General features: G+C 38.9%; 1 protein-coding gene across 10 annotated transcripts in view; it reads left to right on the forward strand.

Annotated features, from left to right (window-relative positions):
• LOC109414982 (coiled-coil domain-containing protein AGAP005037) overlaps positions 1 to 20,771 on the forward strand; it is a 220,891-nt gene that overhangs the window by 137,289 nt on the left and 62,831 nt on the right. For 6 of the 10 annotated variants that reach the window (XM_062851940.1, XM_062851939.1, XM_062851938.1 and 3 more), the window contains exons 15-17: positions 14,508 to 14,570; positions 14,615 to 14,907; positions 19,512 to 19,684. In XM_062851940.1, coding sequence (XP_062707924.1) covers positions 14,508 to 14,570; positions 14,615 to 14,907; positions 19,512 to 19,684 — 529 coding nt within the window. The remainder of the gene's footprint in view (positions 1 to 14,507; positions 14,571 to 14,614; positions 14,908 to 19,511; positions 19,685 to 20,771) is intronic. The other 4 variants (XM_062851943.1, XM_062851946.1, XM_062851944.1 and 1 more) reach the window with 1 other exon arrangement.

Raw genomic sequence — 20,771 nt, forward strand, 5'->3', positions numbered from 1 at the left:
ACTGGATCAAAAACAAACGGCATTAGTTTCAGCTAAAAGTAGGACAATGAGTTGTCCCACTTTTATTTATTGAGCTTTGCAAGGATTTCGCGACGATCGTGCAAATGTTCAATCTTTGACAGCACAATGTTCACACATCCAACAACAAAGCATAAACAAACCGATTAGTCGAAACACCACCCAAAAATAACGCTCCGTTACTGGAAAACTGTAGCGGTGACATCAACCAATGTATGCTGAAACCGGTGTGCATATTTTGTGGTGCACCACGGTCAGAAAATTTACTCATTTTGGAGCTAAAGTGGGACAACTCAAAATTGAGTAAATTTTTTTTCCAGCGATAGCGCTGGCCCAAGTGCGAAAATCTCAAATCTCTTGCTGATGTGAAGAATATTATACGGCTTAAACTGTTTGGATTTTTGCACTTGGGCCAGCGCTATCGCTGGAAATGCAATTTACTCATTTTTTGAGCTGTCCCAGTTTAGCTCAGTTTTGTGTGAATCTTACTCATTTTAGAGTAACATTTTCTTAGCGTGTGAGACAATTTTGTTTGCCTGTGCATCGTATTTGGCGCAAGATCGTCAATAACGGAAATTTCTGAAGTAGAAATTTTTCTCGGTGTACACCGAGAAAAATTTCTACTCAATGACTGAGTTGGCCTTACTCAGAAATCTAGAAATCCTTTGTTTTCTTACTCAGTTTCGGCTAAAAGTGGGACAACCCATTGGCAATGGGTTGTCCCACTTTTAACGAAAACTGAGTAAGAAAACAAAGGATTTTTCGATTTCTGAGTAAGACCAACTCAGCCACTGAGTAGAAATTTTTCCCTGTGTAACGATGACCAGTCACTGAGTAGAAATTTTTCTCGGTGTTATAATTTTCTTGTTGGAATTTTCATACACCCTATGAACGCTATGAACGTGTTTCGAAATGTTGCAACCAATTCTGACAGCATAAGACTAGCTCCATCTGTTTTCTATTTGTTTTACAGACGACCCAACACTGACATCTATTGAGGAAATGAAGACACAGCATTTTTTGTATTTTGCATCAGAGACATCTGGATGAGTTATATGTTATGTTGGTTATGAATGTGTGGGAAAGTTTAAGGGGAATTATTTTGATTGTGTGGAATCTGGATTTTGATCGTGATGGTGTGCGGGCTTGGAACGCCGTAAATCGTACATAAAAAAAAATATGCATTCAGCTTCCACCCCTTCCACCAGGTTTATTTACAAATGACTGTTATCCATTGGTAATTTCGAAAGATATTACACTGAAATAAATTTTGTTGTGGAAACTACCGATTCCATAGTAAAATTATGTACTAACCGTATCTATGATTTTCAACCGACAACAAATATGTTTGAAATATGTTTGAAATTACAATGCATTGTAGTAAATTTAACTAAACGCGTAGTCGTCTCAACAACAAAACATTGTTATTTTTTCCTGGACACGCATTTTACAACACAGTATGGTCAAAAATACAATGCTCATCTGTTAAATTAAGATTATTTTTAGTAATGTTAACTGCACTGCTAGTTGAGTTGACAGTGTTTTAGTGGAATTAACTGGAAATCGTTGTCGGTTGAGAATCATAGGTACGGCTAATAATTTTACTATGGAATCGGTAGTTTCCACAACAAAATTTATTTCAGTGATTTCAAAAACAAGCGTTTTGAAATCCCGCTTCAGTAGTGCATTACAACTTCAGACGCACAAATCTCAAGAAGCAAGCTTCAAACAACAGTGCATTTTATTATTCTGTTCTTGCTCACTTGTAAAAAGCTTAAAATAAGAAGCTCAGGTGCGCTGGTTTTATTTACGAAGAGATTTGTGCTTTCGAAATCGTGAGTAGGTGCCAAAGTCGGTCATTGTGGCGGCCATTTTGGGATTCTAACAAGTCTGTCCTGCACTGAAATAAATTTTGTTGTGAAAACTACCGATTCCATAGTAAAATTACTAACCGTACCTATGATTCTCAACCGACAACAAAATCTGTTAAGGTAACTGAAATATGCTTGAAAATACAATGCATTGTAGTAAATTCAACTAAAAGCGTAGTCGTCTCAACAACAAAACATTGTTAATTTTTCCCGGACACGCATTTTACAACACAGTGTGGTTAAAAATACAATGCTCATTTGTTAAATTAAGATTATTTTTAGTAATGTTAACTGCACTGCTAGTTAAGTTGACAGTGTTTTAGTAGAATTAACTGGAAATTGTTGTCGGTTGAGAATCATAGGTACGGTTAGTAATTTTACTATGGAATCGGTAGTTTCCACAACAAAATTTATTTCAGTGTGTAAACGTAACAGATATGTTCATAATTTTTTATGTAGTTTTTGAGGAGTTTTCATCAGAAAATTCAATAGCACAATAGCCTATTATGGGTATTTGCTGCATGACGTTTCATGGTGTTTGAGAATAGACCACCACACGACGAAATTCTATCTCTTTCGCTCGTGAGAATTTTTTTTGGACACTCAATGGACTTCGGTCAGCAGTATTTTGTTTGTGGACCTATGCACTTATAGCCTTGTCACATCGAAGTCTCGCGCTTACTATCATATAGGCGTATCTGCAATGATCGATTTCTCTTCATCGATTTTCTCTTTTCTCAATAACTATTGGCACTGAAATAAATTTTGTTGTGGAAACTACCGATTCCACAGTAAAATTACTAATCGTACCTATGATTCTCAACCGACAACAATTTTCAGTTAATAGGGTCCTAAAATTAAAGACGAAATCTCGCTTATATTGGCTAATACGATCAAGCATGGTATTCTAATCGGAATTGTACTTTACTCGAACTTGAAAAACAAAGGAATAATGAGAAAATTCGTAATAAGTAAAATGGTAAGGGCTTGTTCACAAATGTCATAACGCTGGAGGGGGTGGGTGGGTGTCCTTCATGGTGTTACAGCTCGAACAAAATAAAATTCTCCCCATATAAACAGTGTTACGAAGGGGTGGGTGGGTGTTGAAAACGACCAATTTTAGCGTTATGACATTTGTGAATGAACCCTTAAATAATTCTACTTTGACATTTGAGGTCAACCTTGTGTGACTGAGCTCGACATTTTTCGCACTGGGATTTCAAAAATGTTATCCTATCTGACATACACGGTGAAAAAAAAATCACTCAAACTATGTGTTATAAGCTAGGGACGAGACAAAAGGCTAAAAAAATAAAAATTATATATTTTCAACTATGGTTAATAAAAACGTCAAAAAATGAGTAAATATGTACTCTTGAACCATATATTGTGGTTTAAAACAAGAATCCCGATAGGACTTTAGGAGCCTATTCTACTAAAACACTGTCAACTTAACTAGCAGTGCAGTTAACATTACTAAACATAATTTTAATTTAACAAATGAGCATTGTATTTTTAACCACACTTTGTTGTAAAATGTGTGTCCTGGAAAAATTAACAATGTTTTGTTGTTGAGACGACTATGCTTTTAGTTGCATTTACTACAATGCATTGTAATTTCAAGCATATTTCAGTTACCTTAACAGATTTTGTTGTCGGTTGAGAATGAATTAACCACCAGGGTGCGAGGCCGCCATGTTTAAGAATCCAACATCTTGTATGTAAACATTTGTGTATCCACAAAGGATTCTATTGTGGATACACGATAGATGTTGGCTCCTGTCAGATGCATTAGGTGGGATCAGGGTTGCCACATACGTGGAATTAACTACATCGGCTGTTTTCCTACTCTCCGCATCGACCAATGTGGCGCTAGCTTCTATGCGCGAAAAATCGCTAAAAGTAAATCGCAAAAATATTGTATGGCGAATAGCATCTAAAGGCAAATTCTTCAAAGTGGTACACATTATTCGAAAAAAATATTTGGTAGTGGTTGTGCACAATGGTGACCACTATTAAGCCTACCAAATATTTTTTCGGGAAAAGCTTTGTATTTCAAGTAATTCAAGTTTAGATGCATTTCGCCATACAAAATTAAATTGATTTACTCTTGATGATCAACTGTGGCTGCGCGCAAAGCGGGTAGTCCATTATAGGTACGGTTAGTAATTTTACTATGGAATCGGTAGTTTCCACAACAAAATTTATTTCAGTGGGTGATTAATTTCCACACTGAAAATAATCGGCACGGCTCATTTATGTACTTTTACACGTTAATTTATCGTTTTAAACGGCAAGCTATATTAACGTGTAATTCTTTTGAATCAGATGTTAAATAGTTTAGGTTCTAAACCACTGTCTTTTACACATGATTTGATCGTGTTTGGCGGTGTGTTTATGTATCGATAATGGAAATGGTTCGCCTATGACTATAAGCGATTCGCCCGCGTAAAGTGTGTTTTAACATACTTTATTTTTTGAAGAACAGGGACCCGTAACTGGGTGCCTGGTACTGATATATCAAGAAAATTTACATTTATGATGCCAAACTAACGTGTTTTACACATGATTTCGAAAAGTATGTCTATGACTGGTTTGACACGTTAAATTCAGATGTTTTCCAAGTAGTGAAAATTTATGTTTGAAATATGCACACTAAGATTCAGATGTTCCAGCTCAGTAATTTTTTCACTGAGTTCAGTGAGTTTTTTCCATCTTTTTACTGAGTTTTCAACAGCAGATTTATCTCGGTACACTCGGTTATCGTATTTACCGTTCACCAGTAACGATGTTTACAGTGTATCAGTAACTTCTGACAGTTTATTATCTGAGCTCGGTAACTCAATTTACAGAATATTCGCAAAAGAAACAACCGAGCGTACCGAGTTAAATCTGCTGTTGAGAACTCAGTAAAAAGATGGGAAAAATACCGAGCTGATCTTAGTGTGTGTGGCTCGAACGTGTAGAATATTTTCAGTGCAGTGGTTTTTGTTGTTCTAGCCCTAGTCGTCCTTTATCGAAACAAACCAAGAGATCATCCTAGCAGTGAACATATTGAATTATTGTAAAAGATTGAAGCTGACGACATTTTTTATGTTAATGGACTAAAATATATCCACCAAATTCTCACAATCACATCTTTAGTTTCATTTAATCCTTAGAAAAAAGGGAAAATTTATATTTGCCCGACAGTACCATTTGCCAGATGGTACATTCTGGCAAATGGTACTTTCGGGCAAATAGTATTCTGGCAAATGGTACATTCAGGCAAATGGTTTTCTGGCGTTTGTCATTCTGGCGAATGGTTTTCTGGCAAATATCGCACAATCATACCACCCGATCGGCGAGCTCATACTGCAAACAACGCCACAGAAACAGTCGAACAACTTACCGGGTTTCTCTCAAAGGCACAAAAAAGTTACACTTATGTTATGGCGTTATGCACGCACTTCCCCTAATAACGAATCACTGATAAAAAAAAAGTTTTTTTTTAATTTTTTTTAGGCTCATGCGCCAACAGGCATAACGGAGCCGAATTCAATTAAAAACTTTTTACAATTTCATGTTTTGAATTATATACTACGTTAGTTTTGGGGAACCGAAAAACTCGCGGTTTGGTCGAGGTTAGGGGGAACAAAAATATTTGTGGAAAGGATAGGGTGATGGGGCTTTTCGTTGACACGTAACAGCATGGTGTGGCGTACTGCTGCTGGTCAAACGTAGAGTGGCAAACAACCTGTAACGATACATACAGACGATTTTCGAAGGGACACAAGGTGGACAAGTGGAGTAACACGACTGGGATATCAAACAAAGACACGAGGTGGACAAGTGGAACAACAAGACGGGGATATCAAACGAAGACTCCAGCTTGCTTCAAGAAAAGGTACACAAGCTTCATATACTCAAGTTCAACTTTACACACTCAGTTGAGCTCGGCTAATTTTCATTCTTTTGCCGAGATCTGCAATCGCAATTTAACTGAGATATCAGCAAAAAGTCAAGTTTGTTCATAGCAGTACCCATGGGTGCCGCTATCATCAAACATTAAACGTCAAGCGTTTAACCGAGATCTCAGCAAATGAACTTTAACCGAGATCCGCACAGCCGATCTCGGCATTCTGTTTTAAGTGTGTACCCAACATATCTCTAATGTCTTCCTTTTCTGGTTTCCCTCGGGCCCTGAGGGATGCACATAAATCGGATCTGGCAATACCGTATTCGGGGCATTCCCACACAACATGGTTGATATCTTGATAGCCTGCACCACAGCTACAACGATTGCTATCTGTGAGCCCTATTCGATAGAAAGGCGAGCCCAGAGAGTAGTGATTGGACATAAGTCGACACACTATCTTGATAAAATCTCGACCCATATCCAAACCCTTGAACCACGTCGTCTTCTATACCTGTGGGAGAATTGAATGTAACCACCTGCCCAACTCTCCTGCATCCCATTTTTGTTGTCAACTGACCCAGGCATGCAGACGAGCAATCGAAAAAAAAAAAATCATTGAAGACGATATGACGGTCATAAATATCGCTTTCCATAGCGCCCACCTTGGCGAGTGAGTCCGCTTTCTCATTGCCCGGAATCAAGCAATGCGAAGGGACTCAAACCAAGGTAATGCTATATGCTTGATTCGATAGAGCACTCAAAAATGATCGTATTTCGCTTAGGAAATACGTGGAGTGCTTTACCGGCCTCATTGAGCGAATAGATTCAATGGACTACCCGCTTTGCGCGCAGCCACAGTTGATCAGCAGGAGTAAATCAATTTAATTTTGTATGGCGAAATGCATCTAAACTTGAATTACTTGAAATACAAAGCTTTTCCCAAAAAAATATTTGGTAGGCTTAATAGTGGTCACCATTGTGCACAACCACTACCAAATATTTTTTCGAATAATGTGTTCCACTTTGAAGAATTTGCCTTTAGATTGTATTCGCCATACAATATTTTTGCGATTTACTTTTAGCGATTTTTCGCACATAGAAGCTAGCGCCACATTGGTCGATGCGGAGAGTAGGAAAACAGCCGATGTAGTTAATTCATTGAACTGAGGCTATCCGTGAAAATGAAATATTGATCAGGGGGAAGAGAGGTGATTCGCTCTAATGTGTAGTGTATAGACGCCAATTCTGCGACATATGTATACTGAGCAAGGGCTTTGGGCAGCGCTATGAAGCTCATTAAATACGCCAAATCCAGTTGGAATCATTTGTTTTTGACCCGTCAGTGAAAAACCTTCTGTCGCTATTGATATGACCAAACTTGCTTGCAAAAATTTTTGAAATGTACTCCGATCGGAGCGGATCTAGGATTCCACGGATTTCTTGCATCATGGTCAGATCAAAACCTATAGTGGAATTGGAGAAGTCTGGGAAGCGATCGCGGTTGGGAACATTCAATGAAGGGTGAACCTCCAGACTTGCCTCCAGAGTCATATACGAGTAATACACTGTCATAAGTTTTTTTTTATGAATTCGTTCGATCAGCTTCTCAAAGTTTTCAATTACCAATTTATTTAGCACTTCACAGCGGATGAGGAACCTTAACGGCAGTTCCACGAAACGATCTGATAAAGGGAGTACTGCTGCTGGTACCTCCAAACTCATTGTGTGCGTCGAGTTCATGGAGCCTAACGCGATCCAAAGACAACGATACTGGATACGCTCTAGCTTCAGGATGTGTGTTTTCGCGGCGGACTGGAAGCAAAAGCTACCGTATTCGAGAACCGACAGTATAGTTGTACGATAAAGCTTTATCAGATCTTCCGGGTGAGTGTACGAGTTGTGATCCGATGCGGGCTTCCCGGGCTTTTGAATGGCGATAACCCTCACTCGTCTCCAGTCATCCGGAACAGTATTGCTTTCCAAGAATAGATTGAACAAATTCAATAAGCGCCTCTTCGCGACGTCTGGGAGGCTAGCATCGAAAAGGGTGAATCTATCGCATTTCTTTCGGGTGGCTAACGACGAATATTCGCTTGTACTTGGACCGAATCCGGACAGACTTTCTTTGCGAAATCGAAAATGCATCGAGGCGAGCTTTCTCGATCCTCATTTACCGATACCGCGTTGCGCATTCTCCTTCCCACCGTCCAGAGAGTCCGCATTGACGTCTCCCTCGATAAACCGTTGACGAAATTCCTCCAACAACCACGTTTCTTCGCCTTCACGAGATTCGTGAATTTGTTGTGAAGAGAGGAATACCACTCGTAATTCTCCCATGAACCGCGCTTCCGGTAGGTTTTAAACGCGGCGGATCTTTCGCGATAGGCGCTCCGGTACCTTTTTCATCCCACCACAGTGTGGGGGGTCTTCGCCGTATCGAAGTTCCCGGAACCGGCCTACGCTACGCTATAGAAGAGCACTTTCGACGATTAACCCGGACAAGAATTGGTATTCTTCCTGCGGTGGAAGAACGTCAACCGACTGCTCGCCCTCTGAGCCCAATTCAGCATATTTACCCCAGTCGATATGCTTCGTGAGGTCATACGCGACGTCGACCTGGCCGGCCTGACACGAATCATTGGTAACTGAAATTTTGATTGGCAGATGATCACTATCATGGGGATCCTGAATTGAATTCCACGAGTAATCCAATGATCACAACGTGTTCTGTGAACTAAAAATTTAAAAGCATCCATGTTTTTAATTAAGCTTCTACAATTCCACTATAGGACTTCTATCATATCTCCGACCTCTCTGGACAAATTAGCCATCGAAAGATATGAAAGATTCAAGAATCGGCCATTTTGAAGACAGTTGCTTCAAAAGAGGTTTCACAAAAGGAAGTGCCAAGTTAATTAAGCTTCTTATAGCGGGTGAGATATTCAAAGTTTCAAAGATGATATTCACTATCCCAGAAAGAGTCAATTTTCCGGAAAGGTCGACTGGATTCTGTCGGCGTTCCTGTTGACTAGCTGTTTTGATTATCGGCAACGCAGTCTTTTTAACTGTAAAACGAGTTTATTATTTAACCCGACGTTTCAGCGCAGGTATGGCGCCTTCTTCCGGGGAAAAATAAAGTTTTCGTTTTTGGTTTGGGGTTATGGCGAACTGTAACTGTCGGGGTATTATAGTGTTGGTACATGACTAACTGCGGTGAGAAACTAAAATTTAAAATTGGTTTCTTTACTGAGGTCCAGCCAACAGAAGACTAAAAGCGCGCAAAAATACGCGGGAAAGTTGAAAAACCCGTGTTAATTCGCGAATCCGTGTAAAAAACGGTGTTAATTCGAGAAACCGTGTAAAAAAAGTGTAAAAAAACGTGTAAAAAAGACCTTAGTGTATGGGTACCCAAGTAACCACGAAGCCGTATATAAGTGCATCAATTTTGCCATATATTGATAATTAAAATTGTGAATATAATGCTGCATTGCTTTAAACCCCTCATTGAAGCAATATTAAAGTCGAAAAGGGCCCCATTAAAATCAAATTAGTGCCACATATTGCAGCACGCTGACAGCCATTACTAAAGTAACATAAATGCATGTGCTGTACATTTGCATTTGCAGATGCTTAATACGTGCAACACGAAAAACCAAAACAAAAATCTATTTTTAGCACCGTTTCGTTATCGACGGTATGATGCCCCCCCCCCCCCACACATGACTGTTTTAACTATTATTTTTTTGTCGCCGGGTCGCGAGTCGAACCACAAGTGTTGAAGACCGCTAGATGAGTTCCATCGCGCTGGCGCCTTGGACCGTTCCTGCTGCAGTGATAACAACAGATTTTTCATTAACTAAAAGGAAACTGATCTTTGATTGATTGAGACATCATTGCAGTAGAAGCCAAAACGACTATGTCATATGTAATAGAATACAGAAATTTATCACATTCTGATAAATTACTGATAAATACATAATGCATTTTAAAAGATATTCAATCAGTAAGAAAATTAAAACACCCTTCGCACACTGCTCATATGCTAATTGTGATTTCCATCATTAATGGCATGTGATAGCAGCCTACAGAAAAGAGAAAAGGTCATCTACAGAATGGTTTTGCTGTTGTCGATCGGTGGCTCAAATGGGGATTAAGTTGGTCGGGAGTCGAACCAGAAATGTTGAATACTGATGGAGTTGACCGTAAAGTTGTTGAATCTTCTTGATTTGATTTGTTTATTATTAGATTCAAGCTTTTATAATTGTATTGTTAGAGCAAACTTTGCTAGTTTGTGCATTTCATTTATTCAGTTTTTGCAGTGTTGAATTATTGAATTATCTTATATCACCTTTTAATGAACCCTAATGTAAAGAAAAATGCAATGCATCATTACATTGATAATGCCAATCTAAAGGATTATTGCATGAGAAGTGTGGAATTACTGCATTTCGCATTGCAGATGTTGATATTCAGTCTAATTCGTGCAATGATATAATGCTTGTGGTTACTTGGGTAGCGAGTGAAAAATCTCGTTCAGTCCACCAACGCACTGCAGGGGCAATGTGGGTTAGTGTGTGCACTGGAATAAATTTTGTTGTCGTTTCCACCGAATCCATGGTAGAATTAAGAACTGTACCAACAATTTTCAACCGAATGCAAAATTCTGTTAATGGATTACCTGCAGAGAGTGCGTTCAATGTTGCTCAACAGGAGTGAAATCATTTTATTTTGTATGGCGAAAAGCATCTAAACTCGAATTTCTCGAAATGAAAAGCTTTTACCGAAAAAATATTTGGTAAGCACCAAACCGGTCATCATTGTGCACAACCGCTACCAAATATTTTTTCGAATAATGTGTTTCACTTCGAGAAATACGCCATTAGGTGCTATTCGCCATACAATATTTTTGCGATTTACTTTTAGCGATCTTTCGCGCATAGAAGCTAGCGCCACATTGGTCGATGCGGAGAGTAGGAAAACAGTCAAAGCATTTAATTCATTGTACTGAAACATTGTCAATATTACCATGCGTGTATTACTGATGACTAAAACATTCTTGGTTCTACTATTTGGGCATTGTAATTTCGACCATGTAGACTTGAATGTTGCGCGTCTTAGATAAACATGGTCAAAAATACAATGTCAAAATAGTAACATCAAGAATGTTTTTAGTCAATGGTACTTCACGCATGGTGACAATGTTTCAGTACAATTAACAGAATTTTGCATTCGGTTGAAAATTGTTGGAACAGTTCCTAATTTTACCATGGATTCGGTGGAAACAACAACAAAATTTATTTCAGTGTGGGAATGCCATTGAAGGTTTGTAATATTCTCCCAGGCTTTCGTAATCTAACAGGGCTCGTCCCGGGTTGCGGGAAGGGGGGGAAATGGAGGTTTCTTGCATTTGTACTGTAATCAGCCAATATGATATTATCTCCTATGGTGTTTTAGTGCGATCAAATGATCTCCTCTAGCGGGAATTCGAGCTTTCTAATGCATTAATTAACTTTAAAATTAAAGAGATGCGAGAATTACCTAATAGAAAGGTCACATCAGCAAAGCTTTTACATATGCAAATGTTATCCATGGCGTCATGTCTAGCATTCGGTATGTATGGCAAAATTGGCAATGACTGAGTCTTACCTATTAGGGCTACTACAAGACCACGTGGACAATTCGATTTAAGGCTTATTTAGGAATGATCTATTTACCGGAACCGAAGGGACATTTTTCCGGGATGGCTGGCGACCATTTTTCGAATGTTGAGTACAGGTACCTTTTTCGCGGTGTTGCTTCACCGTAAACAACACCGCGAGGAAGGTGCCTACACCCTCCACTATTCGTAAGATGTTGGCGCGTCGATCGTTGCAGTTTGAGCGCTTGCACGCTGACGTCATCACTGTCTCCTTCTCTTTCTTTCCTTCGGCGTCGGTCCATAAAGCCGTCCTTGCCCTCAAAAAAAAAAAATTGAGGGCAATGTTTACAAATCGTATGGGATTTCTTTTAGGTTAGGTTTTCGCTGCAAGCCTCTTCATCGTTTGACAGTCAATCCATTACCGTGTATTTTTTTTCCGTGTAAATTATATTTAACCTGTTATCAACGGCGTCATGGTTGCGATTTTTTCCGCAGTCAAGTTCGCAGATTGTGAACAGTCCTCGGGTGACCACTTTACTTAATTTATGTTTAGTCCCTTACTGTCAGAGCTGTCAGATCAGTGTAACACGCTAAATATAATTTACACAAAAGGCAATTTACACAGAAAAAAATACACGGTTATGAATATTATTGGGTACCGGACTGGACACACAAAATTTGATCGTTTTCTTTGGTATATCGAGGTCTTGAAATTAGTCTATGCTGTTATACCGATCTGACAGTAAAGGACTAAAAATAAATTACGTAATTGGGTACCGAGGATTATTCACAATCTGCGAACTTGACTGCGGAAAAAATCGCGACCATGACACCGCAGGTAGGAGTGTCCGTTTGTAATATCTGACAAATTAAATAATCTTTTTTTTTCTATGACTTGCTTATCATTTTGTGGATTATTGTGTTTTTTTTTTGGTTTTGGGAGGTATGCGATTTATTTACTACTAGCTGTCCCGGCAAACTTTGTCTTGCCAAGATGTTGTGATTTGACAACTGTTGAGGTCATTGTTGCACCGCACTCTAGATTGATTTTATTTCGATCGTGTTGATTTTCTTCCCAGCTCATGAAAAATCCGCATTTTATCAATTTTTTTACTTTATCAGTTGATTTTCGTAACTTTTTGTACATATAAACACAGCCACCATGAATACGAATCGAACCATGCAAGAGTCATCCAGATCGGTTCAGCCGTTCGTGAGTTTTGTTGCCTCAAAGGGACTTCAAACTCATTTTTATATATATAGATTGAGCCTTACGCTTGCTTAAGCCTAGGCTTGAGAGCCAAGGCATATGGGGGAAATACCGTTGCCCCATCCCAGGATTCCAGAGGATATAGAGTGGCATTAACATTCTTAGCAAAATCACTCCCAACGAAGCGATATATTGAGGTCTTGTACCATTTGGGCAGGTGTACCTATTTTGAGCACTTGCCGCGATAACTAAGTCAATTTCAAACCGATTGATTTGAATTTTTGTACAGAGTTAGATGCTGTACGTGACTAACTCTGGACAAAATTTCAAATCAATCGGTTTGAAATTGACTTAGTTATAGCGGCAAGTGCCCAAAATAGGTACGCCTGCGCAAATGGTACAACACTCTATTTTCCCTTTTACAGAACGGTTGGTAAGAGATGTCCCCGTTTACTGATTCTAAAACAATAAAAAAGCTGCACAGTAGGCCTGGCCGCTTTGATGCTTGTAATGCATCTCTGATGCACTGCAACCATTAATAATGACTAGAAAAATAATAGGAGTAGTCGATCCTATCATTTTCCAGAAATCTTTCAATGAATGGCTGTGTATGTGTAGACTAGACTAGACTACTGCGATTCACTATTGAACCTTAAAATTATCTTGCATCCGAATAGCACTGAAATTGCCAAGTCTCTACCAACACCCTACTCCCACACCAAACTACCCTTTTCCTATGCCATGGCGTTTGCGTGGTCAGTAAAGACTATTCAGCCATCACCCCTCCTTATCATCCGCTTTGACCGGACTTGCACTCTCATTGCCCCACCAAATGCTGCAAAATAAAAAAAAAGGCACTTGAATACTTTCTGATTACATCAAAGCATTTTAAATCACTTAAATACTTATTGAGCTTCTCAGAAATTATTAGACTTTTGTGCAATTAATTTTTGTACAGTGATTATTAGCACACCTCACTGAACACCTACACTTTCTCACGGTTACCCCGACAACAACTTTTTTTTCTCATTGTTATTATTTTGATAGAGAATTTGATTAGCAATATCAACACAGTTTAGTGAAAAAATCAGAAATGCAGAATAAGCCTCATGTTTTCAGGCATACCTAAGAGGAGATTTATGGAGTCGGAACTAATCTGGGTGTATTATGAGTGTTAAGTTGTGATACGGAGGATAGTGTGTACCGAGGTGTGTACTGCATGTCGCACTTCTTAAACCCCGGCCACAGTCAGATAGCTGGCAAATCATCGATAAAGGTGGGGAATCACTCAGTCCGTACGGACAGGGCAAGTCAGGGATGAAACAGGGACTCCACGTTTACAAGATGACTCGAAGAACTAGAACTAGAAACTATCCCTAAAGCACTTTCAAATACCCGCCTTACATCGATCAGGCTCGATGCCAAATCAAAATCCCAGTCCACACCAACCACGAACCTAGCAGCCCCCAACGACTATCCACCCGCTGCGACCGGAGGCCATAAAAACCCAACAAACAACACACTATCCATTACTGTATCTTATAACCCGGTCTAAAACGAATTATCAGCGCATATCAATATTCCTTAGAGTTTTTCAACCATCCCTTAACACCTGTTGTGGCCGAACCGTTCTCGTAAATTGCGGAACACGAAACCTGCCCGGAAAAAATCTAGTTCGGTGAAGGTCATATTATGCTAGATATTTGATGAGTTCGTCTCCCTTGTTTTGGTAAAATGTCAAACATTTTTGTGCAAACGCCTACTAATATTAGTGAGTGTGCAAATTGTATCTCACTAAATCAAAATTGCACTAGAGTCTAGAAATTCATGAAATCATCAATATACTGTTTTTTTTATCATTTTTCTTTCAAGCTGATTCTAAACCATCAAAACCTGCAATTAAATCATCAACGTTGCCACGGACGTCATCCCAAGGTAACTTTCTGAAAACAAACTTTACAATGTTATATTCCTTAAAGAAAATTCCGTTCCAGAGCGTGATCGCTTGAAGCCTGCCCCGCCACCAAAACCATTGGTGTTAGCGGCGAATCAATACAATGCTGACCTCTCGCTCGCACCGGAAGTGTACAACAATTTACGGGGATTGCAAAAGAAGGCCAAAGATCTGAGAACGGAAGTACGGGCGATGAGACGCCTAACCCAAACACAAGCAGTTGCCATACGAGAGGATATTAAGGATACTTTTATGCGAATACGGGCAACACTGCTGTCCAGTAGTGGAGCCCTCTGGGGACAATCGGATCAAGAGCGAGTAAGACATTACTGTTTCTCTTTTTTGTTTGGTTTTGCAATGAATTAACTACATCGGCTGTTTTCCTACTCTCCGCATCGACCAATGTGGCGCTAGCTTCTATGCGCGAAAAATCGCTAAAAGTAAATCGCGAAAATATTGTATGGCGAATACCATCTAAAGGCAAATTCTTCAAAGCGGAACACATTATTCGAAAAAATATTTGGTAGTGGTTGTGCACAATGGTGACCACTATTAAGCCTACCAAATATTTTTTCGGGAAAAGCTTTGTATTTCAAGTAATTCAAGTTTAGATGCATTTCGCCATACAAAATTAAATTGATTTACTCCTGCTGATCAACTGTGGCTGCCCGCAAAGCGGGTAATCCATTGCCAAATGGTAATAGGGTAATTGATCCGATCATGGAGGAGTTAAGCACTGGGTTCATATTTAAACCACAATGAATTAACTACATCGGCTGTTTTCCTACTCTCCGCATCGACCAATGTGGCGCTAGATTCTATGCGCGAAAAATCGCTAAAAGTAAATCGCAAAAATATTGTATGGCGAATACCATCTAAAGGCAAATTCTTCAAAGTGGAACACATTATTCGAAAAAATATTTGGTAGTGGTTGTGCACAATGGTGACCACTATTAAGGACAGACTTGTTAGAAGCCCAATATGGCCGCCACAATGGCCGACTTTGGGACCTACTCACGATTTCGAGGGCACAAATCTCTTCGTAAATGAAACCAACGCACCTGATCTTCTTATTTCAAGCTTATTACAAGTGAGCAAGAACAGAATAATAAAATGCACTGTTGTTTTAAGCTTGCTTCTTGAGATTTGTGCGTCTGAAGTTCTGATGCACTGTTGATGCGGGATTTCAAGACGTTTGTCCTTAAGCCTACCAAATATTTTTTCAGTAAAAGCTTTCTATTTCAAGTAATTCAAGTTTAGATGCATTTCGCCATACAAGATTAAATTGATTTACTTCTGCTGATCAACTGTGGCTGCGCGCAAAGCGGGTAGTCCATTGTATTGCCCCAAGCAAACTTTTTACATGGATTGAATCTATTTATATATAAATAAAAATGGAATGGTTTTTGTATGTCACGAATAGGCTCGGGAACGGGTCATCAGATCGACATGATTCTTTCACTGTTACACTCCGCCAGGGCTCCGACGTGTTCGTACGATAAAATAATTGGGAAAATCGACCGGGAACGCACCGAAAACGGGAAAGTTTTAAATTTCATTTTGCGGGGCATTTTTCTACAGAGCTGCATGTCAAAAAACACAGTAGGCATGCAGAACAACGTTTGCCGGGACAACTAGTTGAAAATAATAACACAGCGTAACAAAAATTAATTTTTTGTCTGTCTCAAGAGCAAACTTATGTGTCTCCGAAGGATTTTGGGCCGCTGAATCCGAATCCGGGCTCAGATTTGCTCTAACACGTCACAATTTTGAGCTATACCTAAATTTATAGGGCAAAATATGCGATTTTGGGCTGTTTTGACTGGAAGCCATTAAGCAAGGAAATATTTTTTTAAGCAATCAAAAGGTTAATTGGTCAATTAACATCTAAATTAACGACCCATGCAAAATATTTCGTTTTACCAAATCGAATTTGATAGTTTTAAGCGATTTATGTTAGGTACGATATTTCCCATACAAGTCATCCTCCAAAAGTTGCATGCAAGTTTTCATTCTTACATAAAATGCTTAAATCTATCAAATTTGATATTTATAAACTCACCGGCATACAGATAATTATTTCGCTGAAGGCTTCTCACTATTTTTCTGTAATTATTTTATTGCAATTAATAATTTAGAACATAAATATTACCACCGGCGGCAGAACACTTGATACACTTTTATCAAAATGGCAATCGTCGAAGAGAAACCACAAAATTACCATAGCTGTGGTAAAATCGAACGCAAAACATAGTCAGCTGAAAATTGTCGGTGCAACACGCTTGAGTTAACCACGGACATGGTAAAATATTTCCCAATCCTTCAACGGTACTATTAATCACACATGGTAAACGTTACTGCAAAACCAGTACATTTGGTTGACAAGATGTATGGTATATTTAACTATAATATGCAGTCTTCATAACTATTAGGATTTATCTAAGGGCATAGTATTTCTAACCATAATTCAATTCAGTTGACGGATTTGTTGGTTATTCTCAACATAAAGAGTCATAAAAAATTTAAAAACAGCTTTGTTGTATTATTTACCGTACATTTTTTTTCCGTGTACACCCCAAAAATCGATTGAGGGTTTCAGCAAAATTTTGCTGAATTTTGCAGAGCTGAAGGTTTCAGCAAAACATTTGCTGAAATTCAGCAAAATTTGTTAATTTGTTCAGTAAACTCTGCTGATCACCAGTAACGATTTGCTGAAATTCAGCAAACTTTGCTAAAAGTTCAGCACAAATTTTTGCTGGAACCTTCAGCTCGACAAAATTCGACAAATTATTGCTGGAAGCGTTTGGCGTGTAGGGTCTGAGTGCCATAAGTAATCTCACGATCCCTAATTCATCATATTCGAGAACCAGCGATTACGGCACCGATTGATTTCGTTCTTTTTGTTTACATGCGTGCTCCTTTTACCTCTAACAATAAATGCAAAAATTAAGCTGCTAGTACACAGGGTCAAATATTTGTCCGAAAAGAAACCAATGCTCAAACATCTTGTTTGACTCGATCAAATTTTCATTAGTGTCAAACTGATGTTGTTTCTTGAGTTCTTTCCTTGTCAAATATTTGACCCTGTGTACTACTGGCCTTAGGAGCAAAATAAACCGCGCTTCAATTCTTTGTTTTTCGTAGGATGAAAATGGTAGCCACATGCTTAATAAGGGAACCAATATCCTAGAAGAGAAATTAAATGTTTGAGGTTGTCGTCCATTAACCTTCACATACCCGACCTCCGACAACTCATTTTCAAAATGCTGACATTTCGTCAATTTTCATCCATTTTTTTTTAAGTCGCCCTCAATCGATCATAAATTGGTGTAAGTTTATTACACCCAAATGATCAGGTAATATCCGGAACCATTCCGGAGATATTTCGGATTGTACTGGGGTCAGAGGGTGGGGGAGGGTTTCTGTTTTGCCAAATGGCTAAAAGTGATTATTTCGTGTGTTATTGTGTTTGCGAGGCTCCGCGGAACCTGTTTCTGGTGTTCCGGAGCGGCCGTATCAGTTGCTACAAACTACATTTTTTCTGCCCCATTTTCTCAAAATCAATAAGTTTGATACGTCGCACGGCATGTTTTGGTTGCAAACCAGAAATGTCCCCGATGTCAGCCCCGTGGAACCTATGCTAGATATTCCGGGTTAACCATATTAGTTGGTACATACTTCAGGGGGTGTCCGGCCATTTGGCCGAATGCCGTTTGGCCGAATGTCGTTTGGCCGAACGCCATTTGGCCGAATGCCATCTGGCCGAAAGGGTCGTTTGGCCGAATGCCGTTTGGCCGAATCATGATCAAAAGAATTCAGAGGAAGTTTAGAGCCAATATAGTCATCAGAAGTATTTCCTTCTTTTAATCATAGGCTATTCTTTCTAGTTTTGATATGTAGGGATTAGTTGGCGTTGACATTGCCAATACTTTGTTAAAGATTTTTCCTTCTTTGAATCATATGCTGTTCTTTCGAGTAATATACTGAGACGGGGAACAGTGGTATGGTCACTTAAGTTAATCATTCATGTTTCGGCCAAACGGCATTCGGCCAAATGGCATTCGGCCAAACGACCCTTTCGGCCAAATGGCATTCGGCCAAACGGCATTCGGCCAAATGGCGTTCGGCCAAATGACCCGGAACCACTTCAGGGTATCGTTTCCGACTCAGTCATTCGAAATCATGAAGTTTGATATGTCACACGAAATGTTTTGGATGAAACCAGAAGTGTCCCAAATAAGGCCCCCACGGAAATGAACCTGTCACAGTGATCCGAATAGGTCAACTTATTCAAATCTGATTATCGCAGTTGTGTTTTATTGTTCGCGATGAAAATTCCGCTGAAAATCGATGGTTCAAACACAATAACACACGAAATAATCATTTTTAGTCATTTCGGCACCCTCCTTGACCCCAGTACAATCCGGAATATCTCCGGGATGGTCCCGCATATTACATGGCCACTTCGCTGTAATAAACTTGCACTAATTTATGATCGATAAAGGGCGACTTAAAAAAAAATGGATGAAAATTGACGAAATGTCAGCATTTTGAAAATGAGATGTTGGGGGTCGGATACGTGAAGGTTAATCATGTGTAACCATTTCCATTGGGTTTAAACTCTTTCAAGATTTTTTTTTATTTGCATGAAACTGAATATTTTTATGCAATGCAGTAACACAATTAAAAAATAATAATTCAAAATGTGATTTGTTTTAATATTCGAATAGCTCTGAATCGGATTCCCTGGGCTTAGATTATATCTTCTAGGAAGCGTTGATTTTAGGCATGTGACCGATTTGCTGAGAGAGAGAGAAATGCATGTATTTCGGCTTGCTCAGCGTGGTCACTGGAAAATTGCTGTGTAAATTTACAATTGTTATCATTTCTATTCTAACCAAAGTAACATTCTCTATTTGCAGGCCAAAATGACTAGAGAGGAGGAAATTTACAAACAAGAAGTCATACGATTAGAGAAAGATTTAAGTGACTTAGAATCATCGGTTGAAGGTCTACGGGGAGAAGTCATTAATCGCCGGACGCGAGTTAACATGACTGCAGTAGAAGACATGGCCCTTGTTCTAAGTCGAGCGAGGTGAGCTTAAGATACTAATACACAGGATCAAATATTAAATTTTGACCAAAAACAAATCAATACTCAAACATCTGGTTTGACTCGATTGAAATTTAGTTTGTCAAATAGGGTGTGGGTGCTAGTAAAGGAGCCTCTAAGTTATCGCTAAATTATCCTTCCTTTTGCACCACTTTGGGAGCAGCTCGCTGCGTAGTGTATGGTTTGGGTAAAAAATGACCCTAATGCCAAAAGAGGGTTAACTGCTGCGGCTTACTATCAATGTTACCTCAATGGATTGTCCCAAAGTGAAATTTTATAACAAGTTTCATTTCACCTCTTTAAGATCGGTTAACATACAACATCAATGAATTATTTCAGTGCACAATGAGTCCAGAGCCGTATTTACCAAGACAAAAATGTTTGTGCCTAAACCTTAAGTTTTAGATACATGATGTCTTTAGGAAAGTTTCTTCGTATTTTTTGACCTTTTTTCTCATCATTGTGAAATTAGGGTGGCCCCTTTAGTTTAGCTGATCCAAACATCTGCTTTTGAATAGTTTTATGTACGCTTACAAAATGTTCTACAAAGTTGTAAAAGAACTTATGTGGAGCAAGTTTGCCGGAGAAATCATTATTCTCTCTCTTATGGTTCCTAACTTATTTTTTTAAAAGAATCATGTTAAGGTGATCCATGAAGTTCAATTTTCTTGCAATAACTTTTAATCCATTCGTTTCTCGTAAAAACTTTGTTCGGAGCACTTTTAGAACTATCAATGACGCATATTTTTTCCAAAGAGCTCAATGTTCTATCTCTTATAGTTAAAAAGATATTGGCTTTTTTCTTCAAAAAATCACTTTTTTTAAGAAAGTCATATCTCAAAAAGGAGCAAATGAATTTTCAATCGCTGAATTGCATTGGAAAGATCGTTCTATTGATGATTAAAAAATTGTGAGTACCTTTTTGTTTGAAGCTTTTTATTGAATTTTAAAAATACGGTTTTTTGGTGGTATCACATTTCCCGGAATGCTACTTCCCGGTATGCCATTTCCCGGAGTGACATTTCCCGGAATGACATTTGCCGGAATCACTAATTTTGCGAAATTGGGT

The sequence above is a fragment of the Aedes albopictus genome, chromosome 2 (assembly GCF_035046485.1).
Source record: "Aedes albopictus strain Foshan chromosome 2, AalbF5, whole genome shotgun sequence".
Lineage (NCBI taxonomy): Eukaryota > Metazoa > Arthropoda > Insecta > Diptera > Culicidae > Aedes > Aedes albopictus.